The 15,950-nt window shown below is 44.9% G+C and overlaps 1 protein-coding gene across 1 annotated transcript in view; it reads left to right on the top strand.

The window, feature by feature from the left end:
- Window positions 1-15,950, top strand: part of CROCC2 (ciliary rootlet coiled-coil, rootletin family member 2) — a 150,296-nt gene that overhangs the window by 22,460 nt on the left and 111,886 nt on the right. Inside the window, 4 exon segments of the mRNA XM_038749439.1 lie at window positions 4,501-4,651; window positions 5,366-5,511; window positions 14,939-15,081; window positions 15,253-15,304. Of these exon segments, the coding sequence (XP_038605367.1) occupies window positions 4,501-4,651; window positions 5,366-5,511; window positions 14,939-15,081; window positions 15,253-15,304 (492 nt within the window).

The raw sequence follows: 15,950 nt of genomic DNA, 5'->3' as shown, positions 1-15,950 counted from the left end.
GGCTTCTGCTCAGATGGAGCAGAAGTCGCACAAGCAGCAATGAGTGCCAGGATTTTACTAACCCTGCCTGTGGTAAGGTGAGCCCTGTTTAATTATTATCATTATTTTTGGTACTGATATGATTACCAATAATAATAATAATGGCATTCGTTAAGTGTCTACTATATGCCAAGAACTGTACTTAACACGGGGATAGAAACAAAATAATCAGGCTCCACACGGGGCTCTCTAAGTAGGAGGCTTCCAAGTGCTTAGTACAGTGCTTTGCACACAGTAAGCGCTCAATAAATATGATTGAATGAATGACAGGACAGCCACTCCCTGCCCTTAAGGAGTCCCAGGTTGATAATTTGCAAGTTGTTTCTGATCCCTTTAGATTGTTAGCTCCTTGTGGGCAGAGGACAGGTATTGAAACCCCATTTTTCAGAAGAGGAAACTGAGCATTGAGAAGTTACGTGACTTGCCCCAAGTCACACAGCAGGCAAGTTGCAGACCGCCGATTAGGACCCAGGTCCTGTGAGTCCTCGACACTTGCTCTTTCTGCTAGGCCCTGCTGCATCTCAGGAGTCCCAAGCGCTTAGCATAGTGCTCTGCACGCGGGAAGCGCTCAATAAATATGATTGAATGAATGTGACCTGGAGCAAGGGACTTTCCTCCCAAGGCCTCAGTCTCCCCATTGTTCATTTGAAACTGAAAATAGCTGCTACCTGACCACTGATCTAGGAATCACAGAATCATCTGGATAGGAATTTTCAAAGTCATCTCATCTATTCCCCCATCTTTGGGCTGGACCCCAATCAAATGATCCCCATGTGACTCTATGAAGTGTTTCAACTTCTCCAGAGAAAGAGATTTCCCAAACTTTCTTGGAAACCTTTCTTGGGTGTAACTTCTCAATGCTAGGAAATTCTTCCTTTTCTCTTCCTCTTGTTCTTGGTAGTCCTGAAGGGAGAACAGGCTAGGAATCCTCTTTTTGATCCCCTTTAAAGCAGTTGAAAACCTACTTTCAGCTCCTCCTTGGCCCTCTGCCTTTTCTCCACCCACTTCAGTCCTTCACCTGGACTAGAGTGTCAACTAATAAAATCATAATAAAATAAAATAATGATGACATCTGTTAAATGCTCACTATGTGCCAAGCACTGTTCTAAGCACTGGGGTAGATACAAGGTAATCAGGCTGTCCTATGAGGGGGCTCACACTCTTAATTCCCATTTTATAGATGAGGTAACTGAGGCCCAGAGAAGTTAAGTGACTTGACCGAAGTCACACAGCTGACAAGGGCTGAGCCGGGATTAGAACCCATGACCTCTGATTCCCAAGCCCCTGCTCTTTCCACTAAGCCATGCTGCTTCTCTGACTGAAGGAGGGATTCTCTCTGGGTGGTCAGAAAAATGTCCACTCTCTCTTCCCCCACCCACACAAGCAGTATATGTAAAAAAAGACAGGTTACCGAAGCATGTGCCCTGGAAAACACGGGACAAAATGCACCCTGGCTTCTCCCTCAGTGGCCGTGCCCCTTTCAGGGTTCCACAGCTGGGATTGTGCTTTCAGGGCAGTGTCAAAAATCAATCAATCAATCAATGGCATTTATTGAACACTTACTGTGTGCAGAGCAGTGTATCTCAGCTCTGCCACTTGTCTGCTGTGTGTCCTTGGGCAACTCACTTCACTTCACCCAAATGTCACCATTGCATCCCCTCTGGGCGGTCCAGGCGTAAAAATTCTCCTTGCAGCTAGGCCTTGGCCCCTGAACAAAGTCACAGCTTTTGGCTTCTAATCAACATGAGTCTGTGCCCAGATCCAGGCACATAGCATGGCCCAGAATGAGCAACTTGGTTTCTATTGCCTAGAGCAGCTGTGGAACACTGCCCCCAGATAATAGGCCAAATATAATGAGCTTCGCCAAACAGGTTTCCCGAAGATCCTGCTTTGACCAAAGCAGAATGTGGAGGTTTCCACTTTGGCGAGACCTTGTTTTAGGCTATGACCACTCAGTCCTTCCTTGTCTCATCACAGTCCCCCTGTCAGGGGAATCCATTTTTGACCTTTCCAACACATCAGTGCTGGAAGGCAGCCCCCAAGAAGGAAAGACCAGAGATAGCTAGAGATTAAACTTCCCCACAGAAATGGAGTTTACAATAAACAGCATTCCTGGGAAGCTCTGTGCTATTTTTCATCCATTTTCAGGGTGACATGGAAGAGACGAAGGAGCACCTGTGGCAGAGCTGCTCCAGGCTGGTAGATCTAGCGTTTAGAATAGTGCTTCACACATAGTAAGTGCTTAATAAATACCACCATTATTATTACAGGAGGACACTGTGTGTTGGCGAAGCGAGCTTTGCTCACTGAAAGGAAGCTCCCATTTCCAAGAGGTTACAATGTCCTCAATAGATGGGCATATCCATGGTGTTCCGTGATTGGTTCCAGGAAGACAAATGTTCCTAGACAATAGACAAATGTTGTGTTGCTTGGTTTTCTAATATTTACCAAGTATCCCCATGCAGTCAATGGGGACTAATGCCTTTCAGGAACTTCCACTCTATGGTGGTGGTGGTGGTATTTGTTAAGCACGTACCGTGTGCCAGACACTGTTCTAAGCACTGAGGTGGATACAAGCAAATCGGGTGGGACACAGTCCATGTCCCATATGAGGCTCACAATCTTAATTCCCAGTTTTCAGATGAGGTAACTGAGGCACAGTGAAGTGACTTGCCCAAATTGACAGAGCAGACATGGTGGAGCCAGGATTAGAACCCAGATCCTGCTGAATCGCAGGCCCGTGCTCCATCCACTAGGCCATACTGCTTTTCTAAGGGTGGGAGGGGGTGGGGGGAGAGAAGGAATCCCATTGAGTGATTCTCTCAGGTTTTCTAGAGAAGCAGCGTGGCATAGTGGAAAAAGCCTTGGGAGTCAGAGGTCATGGGTTCTAATCCTTGCTCCGCCACTGATCAGCTGTGTGACTTTGGGCAAGTCACTCGACTTCTCTGTGCCTCAGTTACCTCATCCGTAAAATGGGGATTAAGATTGTGAGCCCCACGAGGGGCAACCTGATGACCTTGTATCTACCCCAACATTTAGAACAGTGCTCAGCACATAGTAAGCGCCAAACAAATGCCATCATCATCATCTTGGCCCCACATTGGAACACAGGTCTCCCATCTTGCAATGTAAAATGTCCACTTACTTAGTCGTGCAGCTGTTGACTCTCAGTTTGGCAGAAATGAGAAGCCTGTTTGTCAGCCGATAGGTATGACGAGCCACAACAGCAAAGGTGACTCTCTTGGCTACCCTTTCGGATAGCACGTGTATTTGCTTTGATTTTCAATTGTGCGCGCTGGCTCCAAGATACCAGTGCGAAGGGCGCCTAAGAGATCCTCATGAAAATAAACAGCTCGAAGGCCCCCAGAGCAGGTCGGCGTCTTCACAGTCTATGATTTTAACGTTCTTTTGGCGGTCAGTGCCTTTGGGAGCTATGGCTAAAGAAAAAAGCTGGGTGCTTTGACTAAAGCCTAAATCTGCTCAGTGAGAGTCTCCTGCTTGCTAGGAATATAGCCAACTTTAACAGCATACTGACAGAGTAAAATAGTTGTCTAGGGCTTCATTCATTCATTCAATCGTATTTATTTAGCACTTATTGCATGCAGAACACTGTACTAAGCGCTTGGGAAGTACAAGTCGGCAACACATAGAGACGGTCCCTACCCAACAACAGGCTCACACTCTAGAAGGGGGAGACAGACAACAAGACAGAACATGTGGACAGGTGTCATCAGAATAAACAGAAATATAGCTGGATGCACATCATTAACACCATAAATAGAATAGTAAATCTGTACAAGATAGAGTAATAAATCTGTACAAGTATATACAAGTGCTATAGTTAACCTCATCTGTAAAATGGGGATTAAGACTGTGAGCCCCACGTGGGACAACCTGATCACCTTATAAACTCCCCAGCGCTTAGAACAGGGCTTTGCACTTAGTAAGAGCTTAATAAATGCCATCATTAAGTGCTGTGGAGAGGGGAAGGAGGTAGGGCTTCTTTTCTAAACGAATGTGTTGGAGATATTACTTCTTCTCTCTCTCTTGCTCCTACTCTTCCTCTCATCCTCTTTGTCTTTAGCATCAAATATCCACCTCTTCTTTTGTAGAATTCCAGAATATGCTTGAAAACATTCAGGAAGAGCCATGTGGAGCTAAGGTTTATAATTCAAACAAGGTATAAGGAAAAGAGGAAATTCAAGATGGTCGTTCCGAGGAATGTGGAGCTCTTTAAGTTCTTCCTCTGATTTCCTCCTTTTCCCTCTCTTTCCTCCTCACCTGTGGCAACAGTAAGAGTTATGAGGCTCAGGGTAAATGTGTTCTGCATGAAGGAGAGTGCAGTCACCGAAGACTGAATCTATCTAGTTCGGAAGTGCTTTTACTCTGTGGGCCTATTTGTCCTCACGGTACAGAGGGAGAAGGGCCACTGGGATTGTACCTTGCTACGATGTTTTTCAGAGGTTAGAGGACACGGTTCTAAGCCCAGAAGCCAGCAAAGAAGACAAAAGTCTCACGGTCCGAGGGGAGGGAGGACATGCCCGGCCCACTTCTGTGCCTGCAAGGATTCGTCAGATTGTCACAGGGAGCCTGGTCGAGCATCCATTCCAAGGTAACATGTGAAGGGTTTTCTCAAATTTGGGCAGGATAGCAAGGGCAAAGACCTGGTCTCAGCGTATGTTTCAAGTCCACATCAATAGTAAGGCAAAAAACATGGAGGGAGAAAAACATCATTTGAATCATGCAACCTAATACCAGAAAAAAGAAAAAAATTTTAGAGTCCAAACTGCCCCGAGAAACCAAGAGCCCTATGTGTCTAAAATGTCACAGTAGCATCCCAGTCTAATTTAATTAATGTAATTATGGTATCTGTTAAGCACTTACTGTGTGTCAAGCACTGTTCTAAACACTGAGGTAGATACGAGTTAATCAGGTTGGATACAGGGACTGTCCCACATCGGGCTCCTGGTGTAAGCAGGAGGGAGAACATGTATTGAATCCCAATTTTACAGCTGAGGAAATAGAGAAGTTAAACAACTTGCCCAGGGTCACACAGCAAGCAAGTGGCAGAGCCAGGATTAGAACCCTTGTCCTCCAGCTTCCAGGCTGGTGCTTTCCATCTAAAGCTGAAACTTCGCCTGTGAAAGCTCCTTCTCAGAAAAAATTTACCTCCCACATTTCCTCTAAATGGGTCCATTTATTCCTCTTGACCCAAATCAGGCTGAGAGACTGTTAATACACAGGACGAGGTCCATGGGTAATTTATCCACAGCCTCTCTCTTCATAAAGTTCTTCCCGGGTCTTAATGGCTCTTCCTTTCTCTTAGGTCTGTGGGAAGCCTCTTCTCCAGCCAACATGCAAGAAGAAAACCAGCTGCTGCGGAGGGAGTTGTCCCGGCTAGAGGATATGCTTGCCGAGACCCGGGCAGAGAAGGATGAACTGGCAAGCAAGTACCATGCTGTGAGTGAGAGGGTGAGCACTGTGATTCAGTTCAGGTCAGCCTTCATTCACAGAGACCAAACCCATCTTCTGCTGACTGGACATCCTATTTCAGTATCGCTATTTCAGCTCTTTCTCCCTTGCTTTTCCCGGGGATCACCGATCGACAAGCCACTGAATCGGGGCAAGATCAGGAAATCATCAGTTTGTAAGTAACCTTCCAGTCTCCCTGCTGCTGAATTTCAAGTGAGTTCTTTCAGTGTCGATTTAGCAACTGGCTTTACTCGATGCTGGTAGCATAAACGTGGGGATAAAATACAGGCCCGAGAGTCAAAAGCTTGGAAGTGCAAATTCTTGTTGAAATATATCTGGAAGCTGGAAGCTCCAGGCTGCATCCTCTCCAAGGCAGGATAATGGAGAGAGTTGGGATTCCTTCTGGACTCCAACCTCAATTGTTTCTTCAACTACGTTAACTGCAGTTGTGTGGAGTTCTTGGAGCAGAGACAGGGTAAGAGGGAGTACATGCAGTGGTTTACTCACCAGACCTCTTTTTATTGCATGAATCCAACCTTATCATTCTGAAGCTCATTTGGACACCAGAGAAGCAGCATAATAATAATAATAATGATGATGGTGGTATTTGTTAAGCGCTTACTATGTGCAAAGCACTGTTCTAAGCATGGTCATGTGGATACAGTATTGGCCTGCTTGTCAGAAGGACCTGCGTTCTAATCCCAGCTCCTTCGCTCGTCTGCTGTGTGACCTTGGACAAGTCACTTAATGTCTCTGGGCCTCAGTTATTTCATCTGTAAAATGGGGATTAGGACTGTGAACCCCTTGTGGAACAGGGACTGTGTCCATCTTGATTGGGTGTGTCTACCCCAGCACTTAGTATAGTGCTTGGCACATAGCAAGTGCTTAACAAATGCCATTATTAATATCATTATTTATTATTGCTTTAATTACCTGCCTCGATCATTTTCTCCTGCACACGTGGATTTGCTTTTAGCTTTGAGAGGTTTTTCTCACAATAAATCCCATTGTTCAAGATTGACATGTGTATGATTCAACAGTCATACCAAGCTGTGCTTCCTTGCCATTCTGAACCCTGGGTATCCATCACTGGAAAGAACTAGGGTACCGTATCCCAAGCATGGAGTTGGCATTGGCTGGGAAGCAAGGATAGTTTACAGCCTCAGTGCCAATGTCTCATTTAGGTTTTCCACAGCCGCGAACCGGGAAGGGGAAAGTAGCTCCTTTTAAACCTATTCAGACACTCCTTCGTCTGAGTCACTCTTTTGCTCCTCCTTCTTAGAAAGGGAGGTTTCCCAAGCGCTGCCAGGAAATATGTTCCAATGTAGGTGGTTTGGAAATCATTGTTTCTGAACCCATCCATTGATAATTCCTCAAGTGGGCTGAATTAGATGAGCTATGGCACATGAGAAGCATTTAACAAATAACATTGTCATCATTATATAAGCCTCATTTTCCCAGGTGGCTGGCTACTCTCTGGAACATGCAGGTGGAGTGGGCAACTGGTCTCTTTTTGGAGATGGCTGTTCATGTTGGAAGATTACTGCTTCTTGCGGGGTCATGACACCATTACTCTAGTGGACAAAGATTCCCATCAAAGAGAGCAAAAATGATGGACTCTCAAACCTTTGAAGGTGCAAATGGTAATGCTGTCTGCATGCTGACAGAGAAAAGCAACTTCATATAAATATTCTTGATAATAATTCATATATACATTTCATGTGACCCACAAACCTTTGCTAGTCTTGGAATATATACATTTATAAATACATGTATATATTCTAAATTATATATGCATATATATATGTGTATATATATATATATATATATATATATATATGAAAAGAAAGAGAGAGTGGGTGAGCACTTAGTACGGAACACTGAAGAAATACTGCACTCCTTCAGTAATACCACCATATTCACGATCTTCAAGAATGAAGGTCAGAGAGTTGGTTTGGGAAACTACTAAGGTATCCATCTCCCTGCTTTCCATAGCAACGAGATATAGCCAGAATCCCTCTGGACAGGCTACTAAAAAAGAGTATGGTTAGCCATGCACTCCCCAAATTGTAATTGGGCTTCAGACCAAAACCTCAAGCAGCATTTTATCCCCTGTTCATTGTAGCAGTTCGCTGTATAGTGCACATGAGGAAAAAAGGAAGTAGCCAGCTTTCTAAGCAGTTCAAAGGTGAATACCATTGTGAGAGGCATTTTCATTGAGGATAAAGGCCAACTGAGAATGTGGCTTCCCATCCCACTTTGAGCTCGAGGAAATGAGTTACTTTAACCCTGCTCATAGCCTGCATGAGATTGAGGGGATCCAGCCACCTTCATGGTCTATAACGGCGACATGCCTCCTCCTCCATCAGCCATTACCCCGTTAGAATAGTGCTCTGGACTCTCAACTTGTCTCTGTCACTTGTTCTTTCTGTGTGGATTTAATTAGATGACTCTTCACCCCAGTCTCCATGACGATAATAGGGAAAATAATTGCATCCCACTTAGTAGGAATGACTAATCAGAGAAGTGTTGAAAATATTCATTTTTAGAATATGACCTCCCTCTGAGAGGTTCCTGCACTTCACAGACATCAGTGTATTTCATTGTATTTAAGATTTTTGGTTGGAAATTACAAGGGGAAGATGCAGTCTAAACGCTTAATGCTGCTCTCTCTGATTCCCCACTTCAGCCCCTCCTCCAGCTTCTGCAAACATTCCTTTCCCAGTTAAATAAACCCTCCCTCTAAGAAACTGGTTTTCCCTAAGACCCTTTCCTCAGACACCTCCACATTGGCTCTCTATATACACTCCACTAGAATGCACACTCTTGGTGGGCAGGAAATGTCACTTTGTTCCCTTAGCAGTTGGTACTACACTGCACTGCATCCAGCGAGTGCTCAATAAATACTAATAATTCTACAATTTGGGGATCCCCTTTCTTCCTGGATCACTTTAAATTGCTCCTTCTGGCTCTATAAAACTTTAAGCCCTGCAAATTGTCTGGCTTCTCCTACCTTGGACACACCAACACATCTACACACATGTGCAAACACACACTCACACAACCCCCTCTCCCCCTTTTCTTCAAAACCTTCTGGCTCCAGGGTGGATTTTCACAGCTCTAACAAATCCACCTCCTCTACTCCCAGTTCCCCTATTCCCAGTTCACTCAGAGTCCATGCCCCCTTCCTCTTTTCCTGATACACATTCTGCTTCATCCTTCACTCCCTCGGGTATAAGGCTTCCCCTAACTCTATTTTTTTTTCTGCAGCTGTATGTTGAAAAATTAGGTTCACCTGTGACAGCAATACCCAAGAGCATAATATATTATCTCATACCTAACCTTATGGGGTTGGCAGATGGAAATTCTATTCTCTCCAATTTAAGAAGGCACAAAGTAGTGTATTCTAAATCTTGCAGCTGGCCTTGGGCACACCTGGGAAGAGAAATGTGAATCTTAGCCATGGTTGTCCTCCATTCTTCTTCTTTTTCTCCATCATTATTAAGTGTGCTAATTGCGCTCAACCTGAAGTGCTGGGGATCAAATTAAATAAATCAAATAATAATAATGATGATGGCATTTATTAAGCACTTACTATGTGCAAAGCACTGTTCTAAGTGCTGGGGAGGTTACAAGGCGATCAGGTTGTTGCACAGGGGGCTCACAGTCTTAATCCCCATTTTACAGATGAGGTAACTGAGGCCCAGAGAAGTGAAGTGAAGTGACTTGCCCAAAGTCACACAGCTGACAACTGGCAGAGCTGGGATGGTGCCTGCCCTCAAAGGGCCTTCAGTTTAATGGAATGAGTTTTCCAGTCAAACAGACTGCTCAGTCAGACTGTTATTCCCAGAGTGTGATGAATATTAATGCCCTGGCCCCATTCCTCTGAGGTTAGCTTCCCCTCCCATCTCATGCCAGGAAAACATTTCCTTCTCTGAATTCAGGTTCCACAGGTAATTTTTTGTCTTATCTAGAAGCCTAACAGGAAACAGTACAGTTTCAAGCACCTCTAGGCCTTTGTTCTCAGGCTTCTTAAGGACACTTCAACTCTCTGATTCATTTACAACTTTCTAATCCTTCAGATGAATTCATTAGCGTATGTGTCCCTGGCTCCTGCTTTCTTCCGAAGACTGGTGTTTCTGATTCATGGCCTGGCATCTTCTGACCCATACTATGCCATTAACCATCTCACTCCTGCCAGAAGGCCTCTGTGTTCTGGCAGCAATTTCTCATGGAAAAACCAATGAAATCAAACATTGCGATACACACGATGTTCTCATCCTTACTGGATGCCCCTTCAGCACTCATGACATCAATCTCTGGTACAACAGACTGACAGTGTTATGTGTTACTATATCCCCATTTGCCCTTACCCCCAGAAAATAACTTCTACCTTCATCTGTTCCCTTCACATGCCAGAAACCCTGGGTGGGTCGGGGTAATAGGATTGAATCACAGAGGCCGAAAGGGAGCCCATTCTGTACCTCCGAAAAGCATCTTTGAATGCTTTAAAATATGAAATATCTTTGAACCCATTGCATTTGGGTTGAAATTGGTCCCTTGATAGGCCCAGTTCTACCCCAGAGTAGTTCAGAATAATGCCAGTTTGTGGAAGAGAAGGATTTCTATACCCTGACTGGCTATACCTGCCTAGCCTGCTCTGTGGATCATCTCTGGCTGTCTCCAACCACACCCACAGAGGTACTGCAGCCAGGCATTACCCTTGAGGGAACGTGTTTGGAGGGGAAAGAGTGATGTCCCCTGCCCGCCTCTGCCCATGTAGAAGCTGAACCCGTGCAGAGTTATGAGAGCCTGCTTACGCTCTCAGCAAGGAGTTGAATTTCTTCCAAATGCCTTTTATTTAGTAATGCTCTTCAACTATGGGATCATCTGACTCCTGGGCAAGATTCCTTGGAGGAGGCAATGATAATAACAATGATGGCATTTATTAAGTGCTTACTATTCTAAGTGCTGGGGAGGTTACAAGATGATCAGGTTGTCCCACGGAGGGCTCACAGCCTTCATCCCCATTTTACAGATGAGGTAGCTGAGGCCCAGAGAAGTGAAGTGACTTGCCCAAAGTCACAGAGCTGACAAGTGGCGGAGCCAGGATTTGAACCCATGACCTCTGGCCCTTTCCACTGAGCCACGCTGCTTCTCTAGCCACGCTGCTTCTCTAAACAAATGCCCCATTTCCTTCCCCCAAACATAGTGAGGCTGCGGGTTATGATGAAAGAGGGACGGTAGAGTCCCTAGACACAGGAAGCCACTAGGATTTTAGGGACCGTTCTTCCAACTAGTTGTTGAGACCTTTCCAGGCCTCACATGAGGACAGAGAGATAAGACAGAGAAGCAGCATGCACTAGTGGATAGAACACGGGACTCAGAGTTCAGAGGACATGAGTTCTAATCCCCGCTCTACCACTTGTCTGCTGTGTGACTTTGGCCACCCATTCTCAGTCTCTTAGGCTCTGCCTCCGATGCCCTAACTGTGGGGCTCCCTCAAGGTTCAGTTCTGGGTCCCCTTCTATTCTCCGTCTATACCCACTCCATTGGAGAACTCATTCGCTCCCATGGCTTCAACTACCCCCTCTATGTGGATGATTCCCAAATCCACACCTCCTTTCCCTCTCTCAGTCTCTCAAATCCTCCTGCCTTCTGGACTTGATTGTCCTGCCATAAACTCAAACTTAATGTGTCCAAAACAGAACTCTTCATCTTCCCACCCAAACCCCGTCCTCCCCTTGACTTTCCCATCGCTGTAGACAGCACCACCATCCTTTCTGCCTCACAAGCCCATAACCATGGCTCAGTGGAAAGAGCCCGGGCTTTGGAGTCAGAGGTCATAGGTTCAAATCCCGGCTCGGCCAAGTGTCAGCTGTTTGACTCTGGGCAAGTCACTTAACTTTTCTCTGTGCCTCAGTTACCTTATCTGTAAAATGGGGATTAAGATTGTGAGCCCCTCATGGGACAACCTGATTACCTTGTAACCTCCCCAGTGCTTAGAACAGTGCTTTGCAAATAGTAAGCGCTTAATAAATGCCATCATTATTATTATTATTACCCTTGACTCATCTCTCTCATTCAATCTATCACCAAGTCCAGTCGGTTCTACCTTCACAACATCGCTAAAATCCACCCTATCCTCTCCATCCAAGCTGCAACTGTATTAATGCAATCACAGACCTCCCTACTTTCTGCCTCTTCCCTCTCCAGTCCATACTTCACTCTGCAGCCGGGATCATTTCTCTACAAAAACGCTGAGTCCATGTTTTCCCAGTGGTTGCCCATCCACCTCCGCATCGAGCAAAAACTTCTTACCATCGGCTTTAAAGCACTCAGCGTGGCTCGGTGGAAAGAGCCCGGGCTTTGGAGTCAGAGATCATGGGTTCATATCCCGGCTCCGCCAACTGTCAGCTGTGTGACTTTGGGCAAGTCACTTCACTTCTCTGGGCCTCAGTTATAGTATCTGTAAAATGGGGATGAAGAGTGGGAGCCACACGTGGGACAACCTGATTACCTTGTATCCCCCCAGCGCTTAGAACAGTGCTTTGCACATAGTAAGTGCTTAATAAATGCTATCATCATCATCACTCAATCACCTTGCCCCTTCCTAACTCACCTCACTGCTCTCCAACTACAACCCAGCCCACATACTTCGCTCCTCTAATGCTAACCTACTCACTGTATGGAGGCATCTTGTCTATCTCACTGCCGACCTCTTATCCACATCCTGCCTCTGACCTGGAACTCCCTCTCTTTTTTTTTTCATAGCTGACAGACAATTACTCTCACCACCTTCAAAACCGTATTGAAGGCACTTCTCCTCCAAAAGGCCTTCCCTAAGCCCCCCTTTTCCTCTTCTCCCACTCCCTTCTGCTTCACCCTAACTTGCTCCCTTTGTTCTTTCTCCCTCCCAGCCCCACAGGACTTACGTACATATCTGCAACTGTTTTATTTATATTATTGTCAGTCTCCCCATCACTAGAATGTAAACTCACTGCGGCTAGGGATTACGTCTGCTTATTGTTGCATTGTGCTCTCCCAAGCACTTGGTACAGTGCTCTGGACACAGTAAGCACTCAATAAATACAATTAAATGAATGATTGAATGGACTGCGTCCAAAACCTGATTGGGTGCATCTATCCCAGTATTTAGTACTGTGACTAGCACATAATAAACATCTAGACTGTGAGCCCGTTGTTGGGTAGGTACCGTCTCTATATGTTGCCGACTTGTACTTCCCAAGCGCTTAGTACAGTGCTCTGCACACAGCAAGCCTCAATAAATACGATTGAATGAATGAATGAATGAATTTAACAAAAATCCAGTACTTAGAACAGGGCTTGGCACATAGTAAGCGCTTAACAAATACTATTATTGTTATTATTATTATTAAATAACATTTTAAAAAATAAAGATAAGTTCCAGCTGAAGTGGACATGCCCTTTCCCTCTCTTCCCCAACAACCGTGTAGCAGAGACAGCATGGGGCCTTTCACCCTCCCTGGGATTACTTGGCTGAAAGGGAGATGGAGATGATCATTAGGGAAAATGATAACTTTTGCCCCAAGTCCTCTCGCTTCCTATGGAAAACCAGTAGTTATTTAAATATGCTGAGCCCAGGTGAAGAATTTTTTCTAAGCAATGAGCATTGTAACACTCACAAAATGATTTTGAGGGCTATTCTGAGAGGGTTATCTATTAAAAGAAGTTTGAAGTCAATGACTGCTGTAAACGGACTATCTCGGCACACAGGAAAAGCCTGCTCATGACTATGATTGATCAGGCAAGTTTCCACAGACAGCAGAAAGATTTTCCAGGATGAGTTTCAGAATGCTCTGTCAGTGTTAGCTTCTGCCCTCTGGCAGAACTAAAGGAAAGGTAGGGTGCAGAGAACAAGCCAAACAACACTAGCAGGAATATGGGTGTTACTGGAAACTCACTGGGCATTTCTTCTAAGTTCTCATGCTCCCTTCCCATAAAAAATGCTCACCAGAGAGAACGCAGGGGATATTTTTTAATGAGGAGAAATAACAAATGCATTTCCTATAATTGATACTCAAGTTACCAGAAAACAGATCTGAGGCCAATAAGGGACCTTATATTAATGGGGCACTTAGCAGACTCTTACCATAGCAAAGCAAATGATACAGTGACCCACCCTTCTAATACAAGTAAAATGACCATAAAATTAGCAGCCGAGATTGTGACCCACGTCATGGAGTCACAACTGCTATTCTCCAGCTCAATATTCAGGCTTGGGTCCCATGAAAGGAGCCTTCTTATACCCCAGTTATTTCTGGGAGAAGTCGAAGAATGGGCTCTAAACATGCTCAGAGTACTCATCGATGCCCTTTTTGGTTCTTAAACTATAACTCCTGAAACATTAAAAGGAGGCCAAAATAGACATCATGCATTTCTCTAAATATGCTTAGGGTTCATGATAGGACTACATTCCCCAGGAATAATAATAATAATGGTATTTGTTAAGCACTTACTATGTGCAAAGCACTGTTCTAAGCGCTGGGGAGGTTACAAGGTGATCAGGTTGTCCCACGGGGTGCTCACAGTTTTAACACCCATTTTACAGATGAGGTAACTGAGGCACAGAGAAGTTAAGTGACTTGCCCCAAGTCACACAGCTGAGAGTTGGCGGAGCCGGGATTTGAACCCATGACCTCTGACTCCAAAGCCTGTGCTCTTTCCACTGAGCCACGCTGAATACCAACCCAGAGAAGAAATCCAGACAGAATGCCTGGAAATTTCCAGGAAAAATTCCAGGCGCATTTGCCTGGTCTCCGTTGCTCCCACTTACACAAAGCAACTTCCCCAGGAAGGTCTTTAAACCCCACACAGAACCGGAGATACAAACCCTAACTAGGGATTGGCTTCTGCAAATAGGAAAGAATTGCTGAAATAAACGTCCTGCCTTCCCAGTAGATGCTTCGGTAAGGGCTCATAACTGAATATCAAGCCAACACGACTACATACTGCTTCTGCAAAAATAATGTGGGTTTTTCTTATAAAGTAACAGTGTATAGTCCTAAGTTAGAGAAGCAGCGTGGCTCAGTGGAAAGAGCACGGGTCTGCTGTGTGACCTTGGGCAAGTCACTTAACTCCTCTGAGCCTCAGTTACCTCATCTGTAAAATGAAGATTAAGACTGTGAGCCCCATGTGGGACAACTTGATCCCATTGTATCCCCCCAGCGCTTAGAACAGTGATTTGCACATAGTAAGCGCTTAATAAATGCCATCATTATTATTATTATTATTCCCTCTCCAGGAAAGGACTGAATATGTGGGTTTGGGGGGCTTCTTTGTCTGTAACTGTCCTCTTGCAGCTTTGGGCCTCTTCGGGCTTTTCCGAGGTACCACCAGAGACAGAGCAATAATTCAATCCTTTGAGTGCTCTCTGCTTTTTCAGCTGGAAAAGGCGCTGAGAATGGAAGTGGGTCAGCAGGAAGGAGAAAGCAGTCCAGCAGTTTGGGAAATGAAGCGCAGATTTGAGGAAGAAGAGAAGAAATACAGATACAAATTACAGGTTTACAAGGAGGGACAGGCTCAGCAGTTATTCACCTTACGTGTACATATTTATTCTCTTTGTTTTATTTTGTTAATATGTTTTCCTTTGTTGTCCGTCTCCCCCTTCTAGACTGTGAGCCCGCTGTTGGGTAGGGACCGTCTCTAGATGTTGCCAACTTGGACTTCCCAAGCGCTTAGTGTTCTGCACACAGTAAGCGCTCAATAAATACAATTGAATGAATGAATGGTTCAAAAACTGCAGAGCAAGGTAAATCCTCTCTGATGGAGTGGCAACACATCTGCCCCTTCCTTCCTCTCCCCCTCGTCCCCCTCTCCATCCCCCCATCTTACCTCCTTCCCTTCCCCACAGCACCTGTATATATGTATATATGTTTGTACATATTTATTACTCTATTTATTTATTTATTTATTTTACTTGTACATATCTATTCTATTTATTGTATTTTGTTAGTATGTTTGGTTTTGTTCTCTGTCTCCCCCTTTTAGACTGTGAGCCCACTGTTGGGTAGGGACTGTCTCTATATGTTGAAAACTTGTACTTCCCAAGCGCTTACTACAGTGCTCCGCACACAGTAAGTGCTCAATAAATACGATTGATTGATTGATTGATTGATTGATCTGGGGACAAAGAGTAATCCCTCTGGGCACAGGAGCGGAGGGGCAGGAGGAACTAGGGAACCCCACCTAGCCCCCTCTCTCCATCCCCCCTGCCTTACTTCCTTCCCTTCCCCACAGCACCTGTATATATGTATATATGTTCGTACATATTTATTACTCTATTTATTTTACTTGTACATATCTATTCTATTTTATTTTGTTAATATGTTTTGTTTTGTTCTCTGTCTCCCCCTTCTAGACTGTGAGCCCACTGTTGGGTAGGGACCGTCTTTAGA

Source organism: Tachyglossus aculeatus, chromosome 7, assembly GCF_015852505.1.
Source record: "Tachyglossus aculeatus isolate mTacAcu1 chromosome 7, mTacAcu1.pri, whole genome shotgun sequence".
NCBI classification, from domain to species: Eukaryota; Metazoa; Chordata; class Mammalia; order Monotremata; family Tachyglossidae; genus Tachyglossus; species Tachyglossus aculeatus.
The sequence above is the reverse complement of the archived record's forward strand: the minus strand, read 5'-3'. Positions and strand labels throughout refer to the sequence as shown.